The sequence below is a fragment of the Coturnix japonica genome, chromosome 6 (assembly GCF_054131305.1).
Source record: "Coturnix japonica strain WE chromosome 6, WE-NBRP24, whole genome shotgun sequence".
Classification (NCBI taxonomy): Eukaryota; Metazoa; Chordata; class Aves; order Galliformes; family Phasianidae; genus Coturnix; species Coturnix japonica.
In genome coordinates this window covers 36,361,986-36,375,269 of record NC_140668.1, presented here as the reverse complement: position 1 = coordinate 36,375,269, position 13,284 = coordinate 36,361,986, and the positions used below count along the sequence as shown (strand labels likewise).

At 41.9% G+C, this 13,284-nt stretch overlaps 1 protein-coding gene across 4 annotated transcripts in view; it reads right to left on the bottom strand.

Annotated features, from left to right (window-relative positions):
• The window catches only part of CMIP (c-Maf inducing protein), a 116,333-nt gene that overhangs the window by 14,798 nt on the left and 88,251 nt on the right, over window positions 1-13,284 (bottom strand). For 2 of the 4 annotated variants that reach the window (XM_085551856.1, XM_085551857.1), the window contains 5 exons: window positions 13,000-13,062; window positions 11,895-11,975; window positions 8,765-8,910; window positions 8,100-8,204; window positions 6,970-7,323 (listed from right to left, as the gene is read on the bottom strand). In XM_085551856.1, the coding sequence (XP_085407982.1) occupies window positions 6,970-7,323; window positions 8,100-8,204; window positions 8,765-8,910; window positions 11,895-11,975; window positions 13,000-13,062 (749 nt within the window). The remainder of the gene's footprint in view (window positions 1-6,969; window positions 7,324-8,099; window positions 8,205-8,764; window positions 8,911-11,894; window positions 11,976-12,999; window positions 13,063-13,284) is intronic. The other 2 variants (XM_015874155.3, XM_085551858.1) reach the window with 1 other exon arrangement.

Genomic DNA, 13,284 nt, shown 5'->3' with positions numbered 1-13,284 from the left:
CATAAGTCCAGTTGTGAAAACAAAGATAATCCCTCATTTTTGACCTACACACACCAAACACAATTTTACAGTCTGATTTATAAAATAATTGCATGACATACATCTGGTACTACATTCTTTTGTATGCTTTTACACAGAACTTCACTAAAGATTGCTGTGCACATTCACAACCCAGTAACTTTTTTCTCCTCCTGCTTCAAAAGCACTAGTACTATATTCCTGCACAGCATTACACAAGAAAAAAATGGGCAGCATCCCTGTTACAGGAACCAGAGCATGGGAAAAGAGTAAGATGGGAGAAGGGAAAGATAGGAAGAGGGGAGAGAATGTGGCACAAGAGAACAGGTCAGTTTAAACAGGATAGAGCCCTTTGCTCAGCTGAGAGGGTATTAGAGAAGGAAGCACTGCTGAAATTAAGAGTGAAAGAGGACAGATGGGCATAACCACTGCAGAGGGCTCAGGCCAAAGGAGCCCAGAAGGGACATCTCTAGTGTGTTAGCACCATAGCAGCCAGCTGACGCACTGTGTATTATTCTCTGCTTTCAATATACAGGGTTGCCCTTCTAGGAGGAACTACCCCTAAGGGGATGCTTGTCTGACATAGGGCAAAGAGAACATCCAGTTTTACAGCACACACTGGACAGTGCGGAATGACCTGCTAGCATGTCATCTCTGATTTGGAATGGCTGTAGAAGGTAGTTCAGTAGATCCTATAGTCTCCTCTCACGGCTGTTACCCTTTGGATTTCAGCTTCCAAAGCGAGCTAATTGGCTGCCAGCTTGCTGCAAACTTGGCACAGAAGTATGATGTTTCTTTAGGAAGGAACGAAGCGTAATGTTCTCAAATGGACGGTACAACTGATAACGTTAGAAACAGACAACATATGCACAGGAACTGTTCCAAAAAGATGCATTTTTTGCAAAGAGAAGGTTCTAGATGGATGCATTTCCAAAAGTCTCATCCACTTTTTTAATCACATGAAACAGTGATTTCCATAAACTAAAACAGGTTAATTCACACAATGTTGGACAGTTCACCAAGTCATGTCCATGGACACAAAGACAATTTATGTGCATTCTTATGAAGTGACATACAGAGAAATTTTATTTGAAGGAATAACTGGCATTTAAGAAGTCAGTCAGAGAAGCAATTATTGCTTGCCCAAGAGTGGTATGACTCCAGGTTACAAAAATATATAATACCTCATGCAAGTAACTAATTCACAAGAACCAGGATCTCTTAGTAGCTTATTATATTAAAAAGGAGATGAATGCTGTACAAAAGCACTGTGGGACGAGTTAGCTTTTTGCTCCCACTACTCTGCAGAAGTTCTAAGTTTGATGCATGCCCTTTTATTTCCAATGCCATTTGCAACTGACTGCCTTTCAGTTGCTATCTGTAGCCAACAGCCCTGCCCTTTTCACAGGTGCTTTCTGAGACAATTCTAGCATGTAATTTCCCACCCTCCTTCTGAAACTCCTCTGCCAACAGGCGAAGAACAACAACATCCTGTTGAGTTGAGGGGTTGTCTCTTCCTTCAGCTGCACTGGTTAAATGACCAGAAATGAGTTTAGGGACAAGGCTGGAGCTTTAAGGCAGTTGGGCCAGCAGCTGAGGAGGCACTGGTGAGGCAAAAATCTCAGTGCTGCTTATCCTCAAAACACCGAACAAATAACATCTGAGAGTCTTGGCTATGTCCCCTGATAAAAACAACTTGTTTATTTTCCTCTTGTTATCTTTAGCACTGCAGGGACCAAAGCATATTGCACGTCAAGCTACAGTAATCCAAAAAAAGAAACTTCATGACCATGCCGGTCGCTCTAAAAGCCATTTGAGCCTAATTTTCTCCTCCATCAAAAATTTTGTCCTCTGGTATAAATTAGGAGTAACTCTGAATTACACTAACCTACAGTGAGCACTGATCTCTGAACATAGTTCTTTCCAGAGGCAAAAACCCCTATTACCAGCTTAAATTGCTGAATCATTAAGGTTGGAGAAGACCACTAAGATCATCTAGTCCATCCACCATTGGCTGGACTACACCAACACTAAAGATGACCAATTTTGTTTGGTGCCTCCAAGCAGCACAACACGAGGCAGGACTTCATTACATGGGGCCATTTTTCCCACTCTGCCTGTGTAAAGTGAATGTCATGAAACACCTGCAGAAGTGCTGAGCTACCACCTCTACGATGAGCTCTCTTGGGAATGGACCTCAGCTCCTGAGTTTGTGTCCTCAAAGGACTGACAAATCTAATGAACCCATTCTATTATTATCATTATCGCATGAATATTTCTCCTAAAATAGCCCCTGATTTGCCTCCAAAAGCGACAGTTTTTTTGGTTTGATGCGGTGCAAATAGCTTCATGGGCAGAATTTTGTGCAGGAGAAACCCAAACATCGAAAGGTTGTGTGAGAAAATTCAATAGGTGCTCAAAGTGTTTCGCATCACATGAAATAAAGCATCCAAAATCTCTCCTGAGATGCACTCTGAGGCTTAGCTCCTGCGACATCTCAGTTTAAGTGTTACACCACTAAAATTCCTCCCTGAGCAATCTGAAGAACCGTGATTAGTAATAATGGGAACCAATCAATTTTTCCTGGCTGCTCTTCAAAAGAAATTGCAATGAGAATTAAAAAAAAAGCTGCTTTGTAATAGACCAACGCTGAGCAAAACGCTGCTGATGGAATTGGAAAGCATCGCTCTGATGAGAGCCGGGAGTTACGTGCTACATCCATTCGCAGAGCAAAGCCTGTGAGATCCAACCACTGCGTATCTCCCTAGCAGAAGAAAGGAGGAAAGCTGTCTATTGTGAAAAATACAGAACTTGGTCACATGAGTGGGACCTGAACGACAAATCTACACAACCTGTAATCCCTTCAATCTGTGCTAGGAAACATGAAACAAACACAGCACAAGAATAAAACTAAACTACTTATTAAAAGCCTACGGTGTTTCTCCTCCTCCCACCTATTCCCTTTTCAAAAACACTTTCTTTCTGTCTGCGCTCATCTCATCTGACTTCTCCTTTCATTTCAGACAGCTGCCTCTTTTGTCTTCTTTTCGGGCCCATCCAGAGCTCCTGCACACAGCAGAGGAGTTGGAAGCAGTGAGGGAAGGGCCACGGGGTTTGCCCCAGCTGAGGAGCCTGGCCCAAAGGTTGTGCAGGAGGGGAAGGAGCACAGAGATATGGGGAAGGCTTGGAGGACAAAACCCCTTCAGCCCCTCAGTGGGTGCCAAGTTGTGTGCTGACACAGAGCTCAAACCCCATGACTGGGCTTACAAACAGCCCTTCTGAAGGGACAGGCTGCAGTCTTGGCCAACCTGTCACGGCTTAATCCCCCTCCACAGTGAATTTGCCTTCAGGCCATCACTGATATTGGCCTGTCGACATAATACATTTTCTTTGCCAGGGATCACCTTTCACCAAAATGAAAACCTGCCCATATGTCATGTGCGGCACAAACAATCCAAAACATATTAGCAGCCCAGGGCAACCCTGATAAACATGACATAAGAGAATCCACTTGGGATATGCAGAGCATGCCCCTGACCTATTGGGGAATGCGGAGAAGGCAGGGGAAGCTCCGGCAGACTCTTGCATTTGGAAAGCTGTCGGTCTTATCGCCCAGAGACGGCAAGCCCCAAATCCTCTTTGTTTTTAGTGTATAATAAGGAGATGAGGAGCAACTATGCAGAAATAGCTCGTTTCTCTAGACCAAATGGCTTGGCAAGATCAAACATCTTTCAGGTAACTTCTTTGTAACCTGGCAGTAAGTAGATGGCCATGTCCTCCAACAGCCCCTCAGGCCCTCTGTTAGTTACAGCACCGAGTGCCTTCTGCAGAGCTTTTCAGACCACATGCAGGTTTTGATGCTATCACTCCATAGAAGAGGACACAGCCTCGTTTACCATAAACTTCTCTAAGCACAGATGTGATGTTCAAGCCTAAGTTCAACTGTAGAGAAAACTTTCTAATGCACAAAAACATTAACATTCAAGTAAGGAGCTAGGCAATGCTAAGCAGCTCTCAGATCCCCAGATTCAATATGATGAACAGAAAGATTTCAATTAATTTAGTGCATTTCCTAAGCACCAATTTAAGACTGTAGCATTTGGGCTGGCATCAATAACCTTATCAGAGTCCAGACTGCATTAGGGGATATTGACACAGGAGTTTTATCTCCTTTTGAGTGCAGGACAAAAATACTATGTTCCACTAAAGACTGTCCCTCCTCTGCCAACATCTTTCAATCCATGATTTCATGTTTTCCTGTAGTATGCAATAGTTGTGTATCGTTACTCAACCACATTACAAAAAGTTCAAAGATATTTCCAGCGCTACAAAAACAGCCAAACAGCTGAATTCTCTAACCTGCACACTTAGCCGTCTGTGCATGAAGTGAGGTCTTACATTGGCTATTAAATAATTGCTGTTACATTTTAATCACTATTAGAAGCTTTTTATTCCAAAGTATGCATCGCGTAGGCGTCAGGTGAACAATAAAAAGTCCTCTGATGAAGAAAACTGTTAAGAATTCTCATTTGCTAGACTTTCAATAATTAAAATCTGCCTAAATAAATTACTCCCTGCTGCCCTAAGTTAATTATGCAAAAAAGATACCATTGTTGGTGACTCTCTTGTTTTAATGATGATATTGAGTCAGACACCTAAAAGAACAATTAAATTCAATGCTAAGCAACTTATTTATGTTTGGCTTACCACTGTTATTAATAAGAACATTATCTTAGTGGCTGCCCGCTGAGAGCTCAGCTCCTGGATAGCTGTTGTTTTCATAATGAATGTTTTCTTCCTATTGGCATGATCTCCAACTCCCTTCAAATTCTCCATTTTTCAAAGTACAGTAACAGTATTTAACACCTCAGAAAGGCTTTGATCGGGAAGAGCTTGGGCATGCAAAAAACTCAGCATCACAACAGGATTGTCTGGCATTTCTGTTAGTAAGTACTAGCCCTTCTACAGCGCTTTTCCAATGCTATATTTAGTTTACCATTATATTACAAATAAAGAAAATGATGCACATGCAAAAAGCAACTCATCTAAGACCTCCCAGTAAGCCAGCAGTAGAGTCACGAGTAGAACTCAATTCTGCATCAATGTTTGTGGGACCAAAAAACGGAACAAAACCAAGCCACAGGATGAACAGGAATGGAAAGGGAACCTAAATCAGTGGAACTGTGACAATATGTACCAGCCGTGGTTCTGGCTTAGACACTGCCTTGTATTTTCACAGGTTGTGATTTCTTAAGGAGGGTGTGGGCTCCAGCAAGGCAGTCTAAGGAAAGTTGCATCAATTGTGATTGTGAAAATAAAAAATAACAGATTCAAAACTGTTTCAAGGTACAGAATGAAATAAAGTGTCCTTTGTGTAAAGTAATATGGGAATGGAGATCTGGCATATCAAACTTTTAGAATTTAGAGAGACTGTGAGGACGAAGGTGCCTGTTGGCGAATTTGTTTATAAGTGTGTGTCAGCTGCATGATGAAACCAAAACCGTCGATGCTTAATGAGTCAGCATCCAAGCCAGCATCAGGTCTGAAAGAGTTCATAGTGTTTATGGAAAACATCTAGAGTCATGGGGACGGGAATAAATACACAGCATGTATCATGCAGCACCTGGGTCTCAGTGCATGAAGACTTAGAAACCATTAAACAGAGGAAAGACAGATGCCGTACAATTCTAAAAGCTAACATTTTCAAAGGTAGAATATAGGGTAAGGAAACAAAAACTATCCTTCAGCAGCTTCCTGCTCAGGAATCTAATGGGAACAGTATCGTGGATTCACTTTCCAATCTCCATCTCTTTGTGTGCTTACAAATGTATTTGCAAGACAGCTCAGCAGTGAGTGAAGTAATTACTTTATAATTGGTGCTAGATATTTTGAAAATACTGAAAACGTAGGAAAAAACTCTCACAAAACCCTTCATTATGGCATTTGGACTTCACACAGTTCCTAGAGTATGTACACCCCGGCTAGCACTTGACTTCAGTGTAGCCAAATGCTCACAGAGGAGTCTGAATTTTACCCGCTGTTGTGTAATACATATTAAAAAAAAACAGCAACTATTACTTCATTAAGGCTTACATTGTTTAAAAATCATTAAGGTTTGCCTATAGACATACTGCAACACAGTAGGAAGGCTGTATATCAAAGCCAACAAAACTGTTTCGGGTTGTTTTCCTGCATGAACATATGTTCTATTACAAGTTTCTATTCTGCAGTCCACCTTCTGTGTTACTCCTTCATTTCATCTATTTATTTATCCAGGAGATAAACAAGCATTTCTCAGAGAACTTTGTATCTTACATTCCTTTTGAACATATTCAGAGGATTTGTCTCCCAGGAAACTATGGAGCCATCATATACTAAAGGTCATTTGAGAATTCATTGTACAGGTTTGCTGTACCAAAGCAATCAATCAACAAACAGAGGATCTATTATAACAGAAGTAAATTTGAGCAGGCCATAAAACTTCTACAAACATGCAAGGAGAATACCTAAATGACAAACACTGTCCTCATCCAGCTCCTGAAGAAGCCAAGGCAGCAGTGCTGCATATCACTGCACAAGCCACATGCCTAACACGGGTCTGTATTTCTGAGCTTTGTCTTGGGCAATCCCAAGAGCCCTGGAGGAGATAAATGGATCTTTTATTTTGACTAAGAACAAAAGCAGAAACCACTGGCAACAATGTCCTGTTTTGTGTAACATGCGTGAGGCTCACTGTACAAATAAGCTTTCCCTTTTCATCTTCTTAATGCTATTTTTAGAACATATTGGCAGTGCCAGATGTCTCTTTCGGAGACTAGACTCCAGTTCTGGAGTTAGATTTATAACTGTGTGCTCGCTGGCCACAGATGTTGAAGATGAGAGGCCTGTGGGAAAAGCTCCCCCATTGCTAAGATGACATTGTTCAAAAAGCTGTTTAAAATAGTTACTCACAGCATCTTGAGTATTTCCACATAGCAGCCAAGGATCCTGTCTGCCTGGGCGCTCAGCTCAATGCTCATGGTGCTGCAGGTGGGACTGACCATCAAGCAGTCAATCAGGTTGGGCTCGCTGTCATTGCCCACGTTGGCTGTCATCTTCTGATTAGCCGTGTTGTTGCGTTCCACTTCCACGTGGATCTCATTTGAAGTGACAATGACAGGCTTGAGCCGGGATTCAGTCAAGGTAGCCTCCTGAGAGACCAGGTCAGGACTCGTGTGAAGAAGGCGGAGGGGGAGATTAGGCTTTCGGTCGCACTGCTGCTGGCAGCCATTCCGAATTTCCTTCAGGCTTGGCGAATTGTCTCGACTGGATTTTAAAAATAAACAAATAATTTCAATAGCCAGACATAACAGAGAGAGAGAGGGACAGACAGAGAAACATGGAGAAGCCAAGATCTGTCGCAATTTCCCATTGCTTTTCACCCTAGCCCACCGTATTGCTTTCTCCTTTGTGACTGGATTGTTGAAATCAACTAAAAATAGCAAAATGCTGCAACGGGACTATTCTGCAGCCCCTACGCTAGAAAGATTTCAGCTTTTCCTTAGTCCAGTGGACATGCCAGTTTAGTATAAAGGTGAACCTTCCCATCAAAGTTGTGCAAAGCTGTAACAGGATCCATGCCCAAGTCTGTATCTGGCTACAGTACATGCCCAGACACTTGTCTGCAGCCCTCGCGTCTGGAATTTCTGTTGGACACTACGCAGCCCCTGTCCGTGCTCTACCATGAGGAAAGTCAGATAGCCATAAACAAACAGGAAACACAGCAGACAGGAACCCTTCGTGTCTACTGGAAATTGGCTCGTGTGTCAGGAGCTGCAGCACCTATATTGTGGTAAGTCAGGAATCAGATTTTCCACAGTAATGGAGACAGTATCATGAAACCAGCTCAGGTTCAAAGCTGTGGATACACAGGGATTTACAAGCAGCCCCTTCTAGCAATGGGTGGAGTGAGAACGAAGGCATACTCCCACACACCCACACCCATGCTCACACCAATCTTCTTTACAGCCTGAATGAAAAACTCTTTGATGCCACAAGTTCAGGAGGGAGGAACAAAGGGTGAGCTGAGAATTCATACTGACCTGTTGATAAACTCCTCATAACACGAATAAATGGCTGCTAAGCAGACAGCTACAAGATTTGGCAGGACCCTCGGATGGGGGCATTGTCCAGTTGGACCGTGCATGCTGAAAAACAAAAGCCGAGATGACATCACTGCAATGGAGACTTCCGTGGGCAAAAAGAGTCAAACAGAAGGAGGTGCTGGAATAGGCAGCCTTGGGGAATCTTAAGAAAGATCATAACAGTTATTTTAACATTGCAAAGCACCATCAAATAGTCTACTTTAGAAGAAGGCTGCGTTGCTTCTTCAGTTCATTCAGTGTGGTATCTCTACAGTTATCTGAAAGCTCACACATGACTGAGCATTATGGGGTCTAAAATGGATGGGAATCTCTCTATAAAGGCTTTGAGTCCCAGTGTATAGTGGGAACATACATACAGTGGTGTCCGTTCACCTCCAGTGCGTATACAGTCAGAAAACCCCAGTCATATATTTGAGAATAAGCTAGAAAAGGTTTGCAACAAGATTTCCTTATGGACACCTCTCACTTACTTGCTGTTAGCCAGTACTGAAAGTACCAGCTACTCACAGGTAAGCATGGAGATGAGCAGGGTTGAGAGAAGTAATGGAAATAAGTATGCACACGGGGCTGGAAAATACACCATAATATTAAATGTAACTAACCTATGAATAAACTTCTTCACCACCTCCATTCCAGCATTCAGCTCATTCAAAGCCAGAATATACTCCTGAGTAAACAGACGCAATCGAGGGCATTTCCCAAAATCCTGTCCAAAAAGGAGAGACTCAGTGAAGACGGTGAAACATGCCTGCAATGTACATTGAAATTGTGGGTTTTCAAAAGAAATCCATTCAAACACAACTGAGTTCACTCTGTTGCTATGCTGACACTTCAGGAGCACGGTACCGCTGCATGCTGAAGTAATGCACTGCTCACTAATAACGGCATGCTTTGCAAATCTCCTTCCACCCAGATCTACTGGAGTACTGAGCCCAAGCCCAGAGCTACAATACGGGAAGGATGTGGACCAAATACTTCTTTTTTAACCTTCATTTTGAAATGCACATTTTATTGCTTTTCATTTTCACTTCCACTTATGACTGCTTTCTTAAAAAGGCAACTCACGTATGAATTTTTACTCCAATATTTGACATCCTGTCTATTCTGTTTTAAGTGAGAATCTTGTTTGACACATGACCTTTAAGCGATCAAGTATAAAACACAGATCAGTTCTCTCTCTAGGGATCTCTACCTCAGGTACAATATGATTTTGACAGGTGAGCTCAACAGTTGCTTGCTTCCTGTCCTGCAGTCAGCAAGGCACCTGCTAACTGAAATCCCACGTCTCCACACCTTCCATGCTATTTTGAGATGTGAAAGGAGTACAATCTGCTGTCTGGTAAGTGTTATTCCTCAGCATATTTCTTCACATTTTTGCAGTTGTAACCTTATGATACAGGTTATACAGAGCTGCAGAATTAAATTTCTAAGCGTTGAGCAGGACCCACTGCGTACCTCCTAGTTATCCCTCCAGCACCCGGATGGGGAAGAGGAGTCAACATGAAAAACTAAATGGCACCTTTGTTAATAAACCAGGGCACTGCGAATGAGAAGACATACCCCCAAACTGCTGACACCTTCCATTACTTATCTTGGTTTCAGGCACTTCTAGAGCGTAACATCTGATAGGCTTTACAACTAGAGAAAATTACCAAAAATGTGATTGCAAGCCTAGAAGGAACAGTGATCCCTTCAAGTCTCCAAGTCACTCTTTTCCAGTGTTGAATACGTGGTAACTCCACACGAGAAAAGGACTGCCAGTGATTTCACAGTTGGTACTACAATTAAATCCACTGAACATCTAACAGCTCCTCCTGGCAGTGCAAACACGCTTGGTTCCACAGCACGAGACCACACAGACTTCATACCTCCCCCGGTGCCATTTAACTTCATGGAAACTCCTTATACGATAGCTCATGAAGTTACAGTTTATGAATATTTTCAACCCCATAAGTGCCCTATAACTGAAATTAGAACAAAAGCCCAAGAGATTACAAAGAGGATGTCATTGCTGGTAGCTCTAAAATACCTCCAAAAATAATATGATGCTCTTTCACCACATCAGGTGCTAAACAATGTACAGTATCAATATTGTTCACTCTTAAGATATAAAGCAATAGTGGTTGTATTCAAACATATGGGCTGAGCCCTCAAATAGCTGGAATCAGAAGGCAGAGAGGCTCCAAGCACTCCCAGAACAACTCAGCATATCCCCAGCCTACACCTACTAGTGGGCATCAGCATGGCAAATGCTATCCTTACTCTTTTGGGATTTCAACACGATAGACAAATAAAGCACTCTTTCTCTGTTTTCTAAGTGTGAAGATATGGAGCAGAATTTGCCATGAACTTACCAAAGACCACAAAGGAAAGCAGTGGCAAAGGTTGGAGCAGACAGCGAGCTTTCCTGCTCTAAGCGCACTAAATTGCACGTGGCCTCCTAAGGTTATGAAGTTTACTGCCAACAGCACTGTCTCCCTGAAGGATTACTTTATTTACATGCGCACACACACATTCTTTAAAAGACTATTCAGTACAGAAATCCCCAGAGAGTAGTAAAGTGCCCAAATCCACTCCAATTAATATATGACACCGTAAATTCTCTGACTACACACTGCGGTACAGACATGTTGATTTTCAATCTGCAAATGTTAAGTACAGTAAATATACCCAATTCTCTGAAGCTAACCAAATACAAGCATTACGCTATGCATTTAGATTTTATTTGAGACCCCTCAAGAGCTCTGGATTCTTTAAAAAAAAATCAGCCTGAAATCCAAGAATAACATTTACAGAATATTTCATTGAACGCTACAGAATATTCAAAAATGTTTACATGTCTGGAGAGGGCAGGCACAGAGCCAGGAATTTGACCTTTTCGCCATCTTAGGCTTCCCAGCTAGTTCTGTAAACTCAAGGAGTTAAATAATACCATTATAAAAATAAGGAATAAGAACTGTTTTCATACTGGATCCATGTTGTACACAGGAAGACAGCGGATGGGTTCCAAAATTATACCAGTCAGTGAAATGAAGTTGCTTCTGTAGTTACAGAGGGATGAGACCTATCCTTGACATCACAGCTAAGCTGACTGCCTTAAATATTTTATTTATTTGTTTATTTTTTTATTTTTTTTGCCACAGTGTTGTGAAGTAAAAATTATTCACATAACATAAAAACCAAGGCAAGAAATTTAATATGCCTCAAAGGATGGAGGGCCAGTAAACACACCCACCTTCCTTTGGAAAAGAACACAGATCATGCAAGAACATATTCAGTTTAGGGAGAAAATCTGGCATAAGGGGCAGTAAGAGAGGCTGGTTGGGCAGTCCCCTAGCATTTATTCCAATCACTACCATGGAACTGATTGGCAATATGAAGAGGGAAAGCAGCCTAGGAAAGAATAGTCTTAAATAACATGAGTTCATAATGCCTGGAATGAGAAGTATGGAGAACAAGTAGGAAAACACAAGGAAACTTGGGAAATTTACGTATAAACATACTGGACATGAGTCTAAAGAGAAATGGAATTGCAGAGAGTTAGTACTGTCCCAAAGATTGTTCTGTATTGCAAAGTGGTACGTGGTTACATGCCACACTCACACTGGGGGTTTTGATTTTTGGTGTCACATTGCATTGTACTTTATGGACAAAAGAGCACTTGCTCATTACACAAGATGTCACAGAAAGATTTCTCTAACTCAACCAGGTTCCTGTAAAGCAAGCACTCACCATGTTGTGTTTGAGAATCCGCTGTACCACCGGTGTGAACACTTCTATCACAACCATTGACCGTGGGCGCTCTCGGCAGTGCTGTAAGGAGCAACAAGTCATTTCGTGAGCTGCAGAATTAGCAGCGTGGGTCTCTCTCAGTCCAAATAATTTGGGCTGGAAAGGACTCTTGGAGGTCATCTGGTCCAAACTTCTGCTCAAGGCAGGGCCAGTTCTGAAGGTACAGTGAGCCTGCTCATTAAACTTGCCCACTCAAGTTCTGACTACCTCTGAGGAACGAGAGTTCATAGTCTGTAATCAAAATTTCCCTTGCTGCAACTGTACAAAGCCTGTCCCACACATTTAAAGATAATTAAGTTCCCATCTCTGCAGGGAGACCAAAGGCATGAAAAAATATGAAAGTGCCCACGTAGGTTGGAGTTTGTGTCTAGAAATAGCTCTAAGGCTGACTTACAAAAGTGAAACAAAGTCAGTGTTGTTTCTTGAAATTTGACCTAATTTCCACAGGTGTGACTGCTGACAAGTAACTGGATTGGAAATTTAAGCAAGATCCAGACAGTCTGACAAATGTACATCCACTCATCAGCAAGCAGATTAAAGCAGACTTAAAACTGAAACACAAAGAAACCTAGAAGAAAAGTAATATTAACAAATCTCAAAGCTTTGCAATCCAAAGTACTCCAAACTGTAGAGAATGGGTGCAAGCAGAAGCATGGATTTACCAGGAAAGAGGATGAGTCCTTACGATCTTTCTCCTGACATTACCCAATGACATAATACCATTATGCCTCAGTTATATACCAGATTACCAACCCACTGACTCCAAAGATTTTGCATTAACTAAATAGAACACAGAGTAGGACAACTCATGTTCCCAGATGGAGGTGGAGGAGTCTGAAGATCTGAACTCTCATAAACCATCAGTACTATGCAGGCAGATGTAGTAAGAATATGGATCCATTTATCAGAACGATGCTGTCAGCTATTTCAATATCACCAATTGTTGACCGAAAGATTTGGGCACAAGGTAAGGATTTAAAGAAGAAAACAAAGCCCCCTTTAAGAACTAAACTCAGATACAGGTAGAAGAAAGCTGTTCTGATACCTTGCAGAAGAATTCACAGAGGTCAGGAGGAGGATGGTTGTTTTCCAGCAAAGGTGCAATTGCCTTCAGAAAAAGAGAGAGAGAGAAGTAAATTAATTTAAATACATCAGTGCAAACCCACAAAAAAAATTTTTTTTTAATTGTTTAAATGAAAACAAGAGCAGATCCATTGTTCAGGTGTGTAACACAGTAAGGACAACTCTGCCTCACTGTTTCAGTAATAACATCTCTCTAAAAGATAGAGCAGAAAAACATCAAGCAAGCACACACCTCTTATAGTTCAAC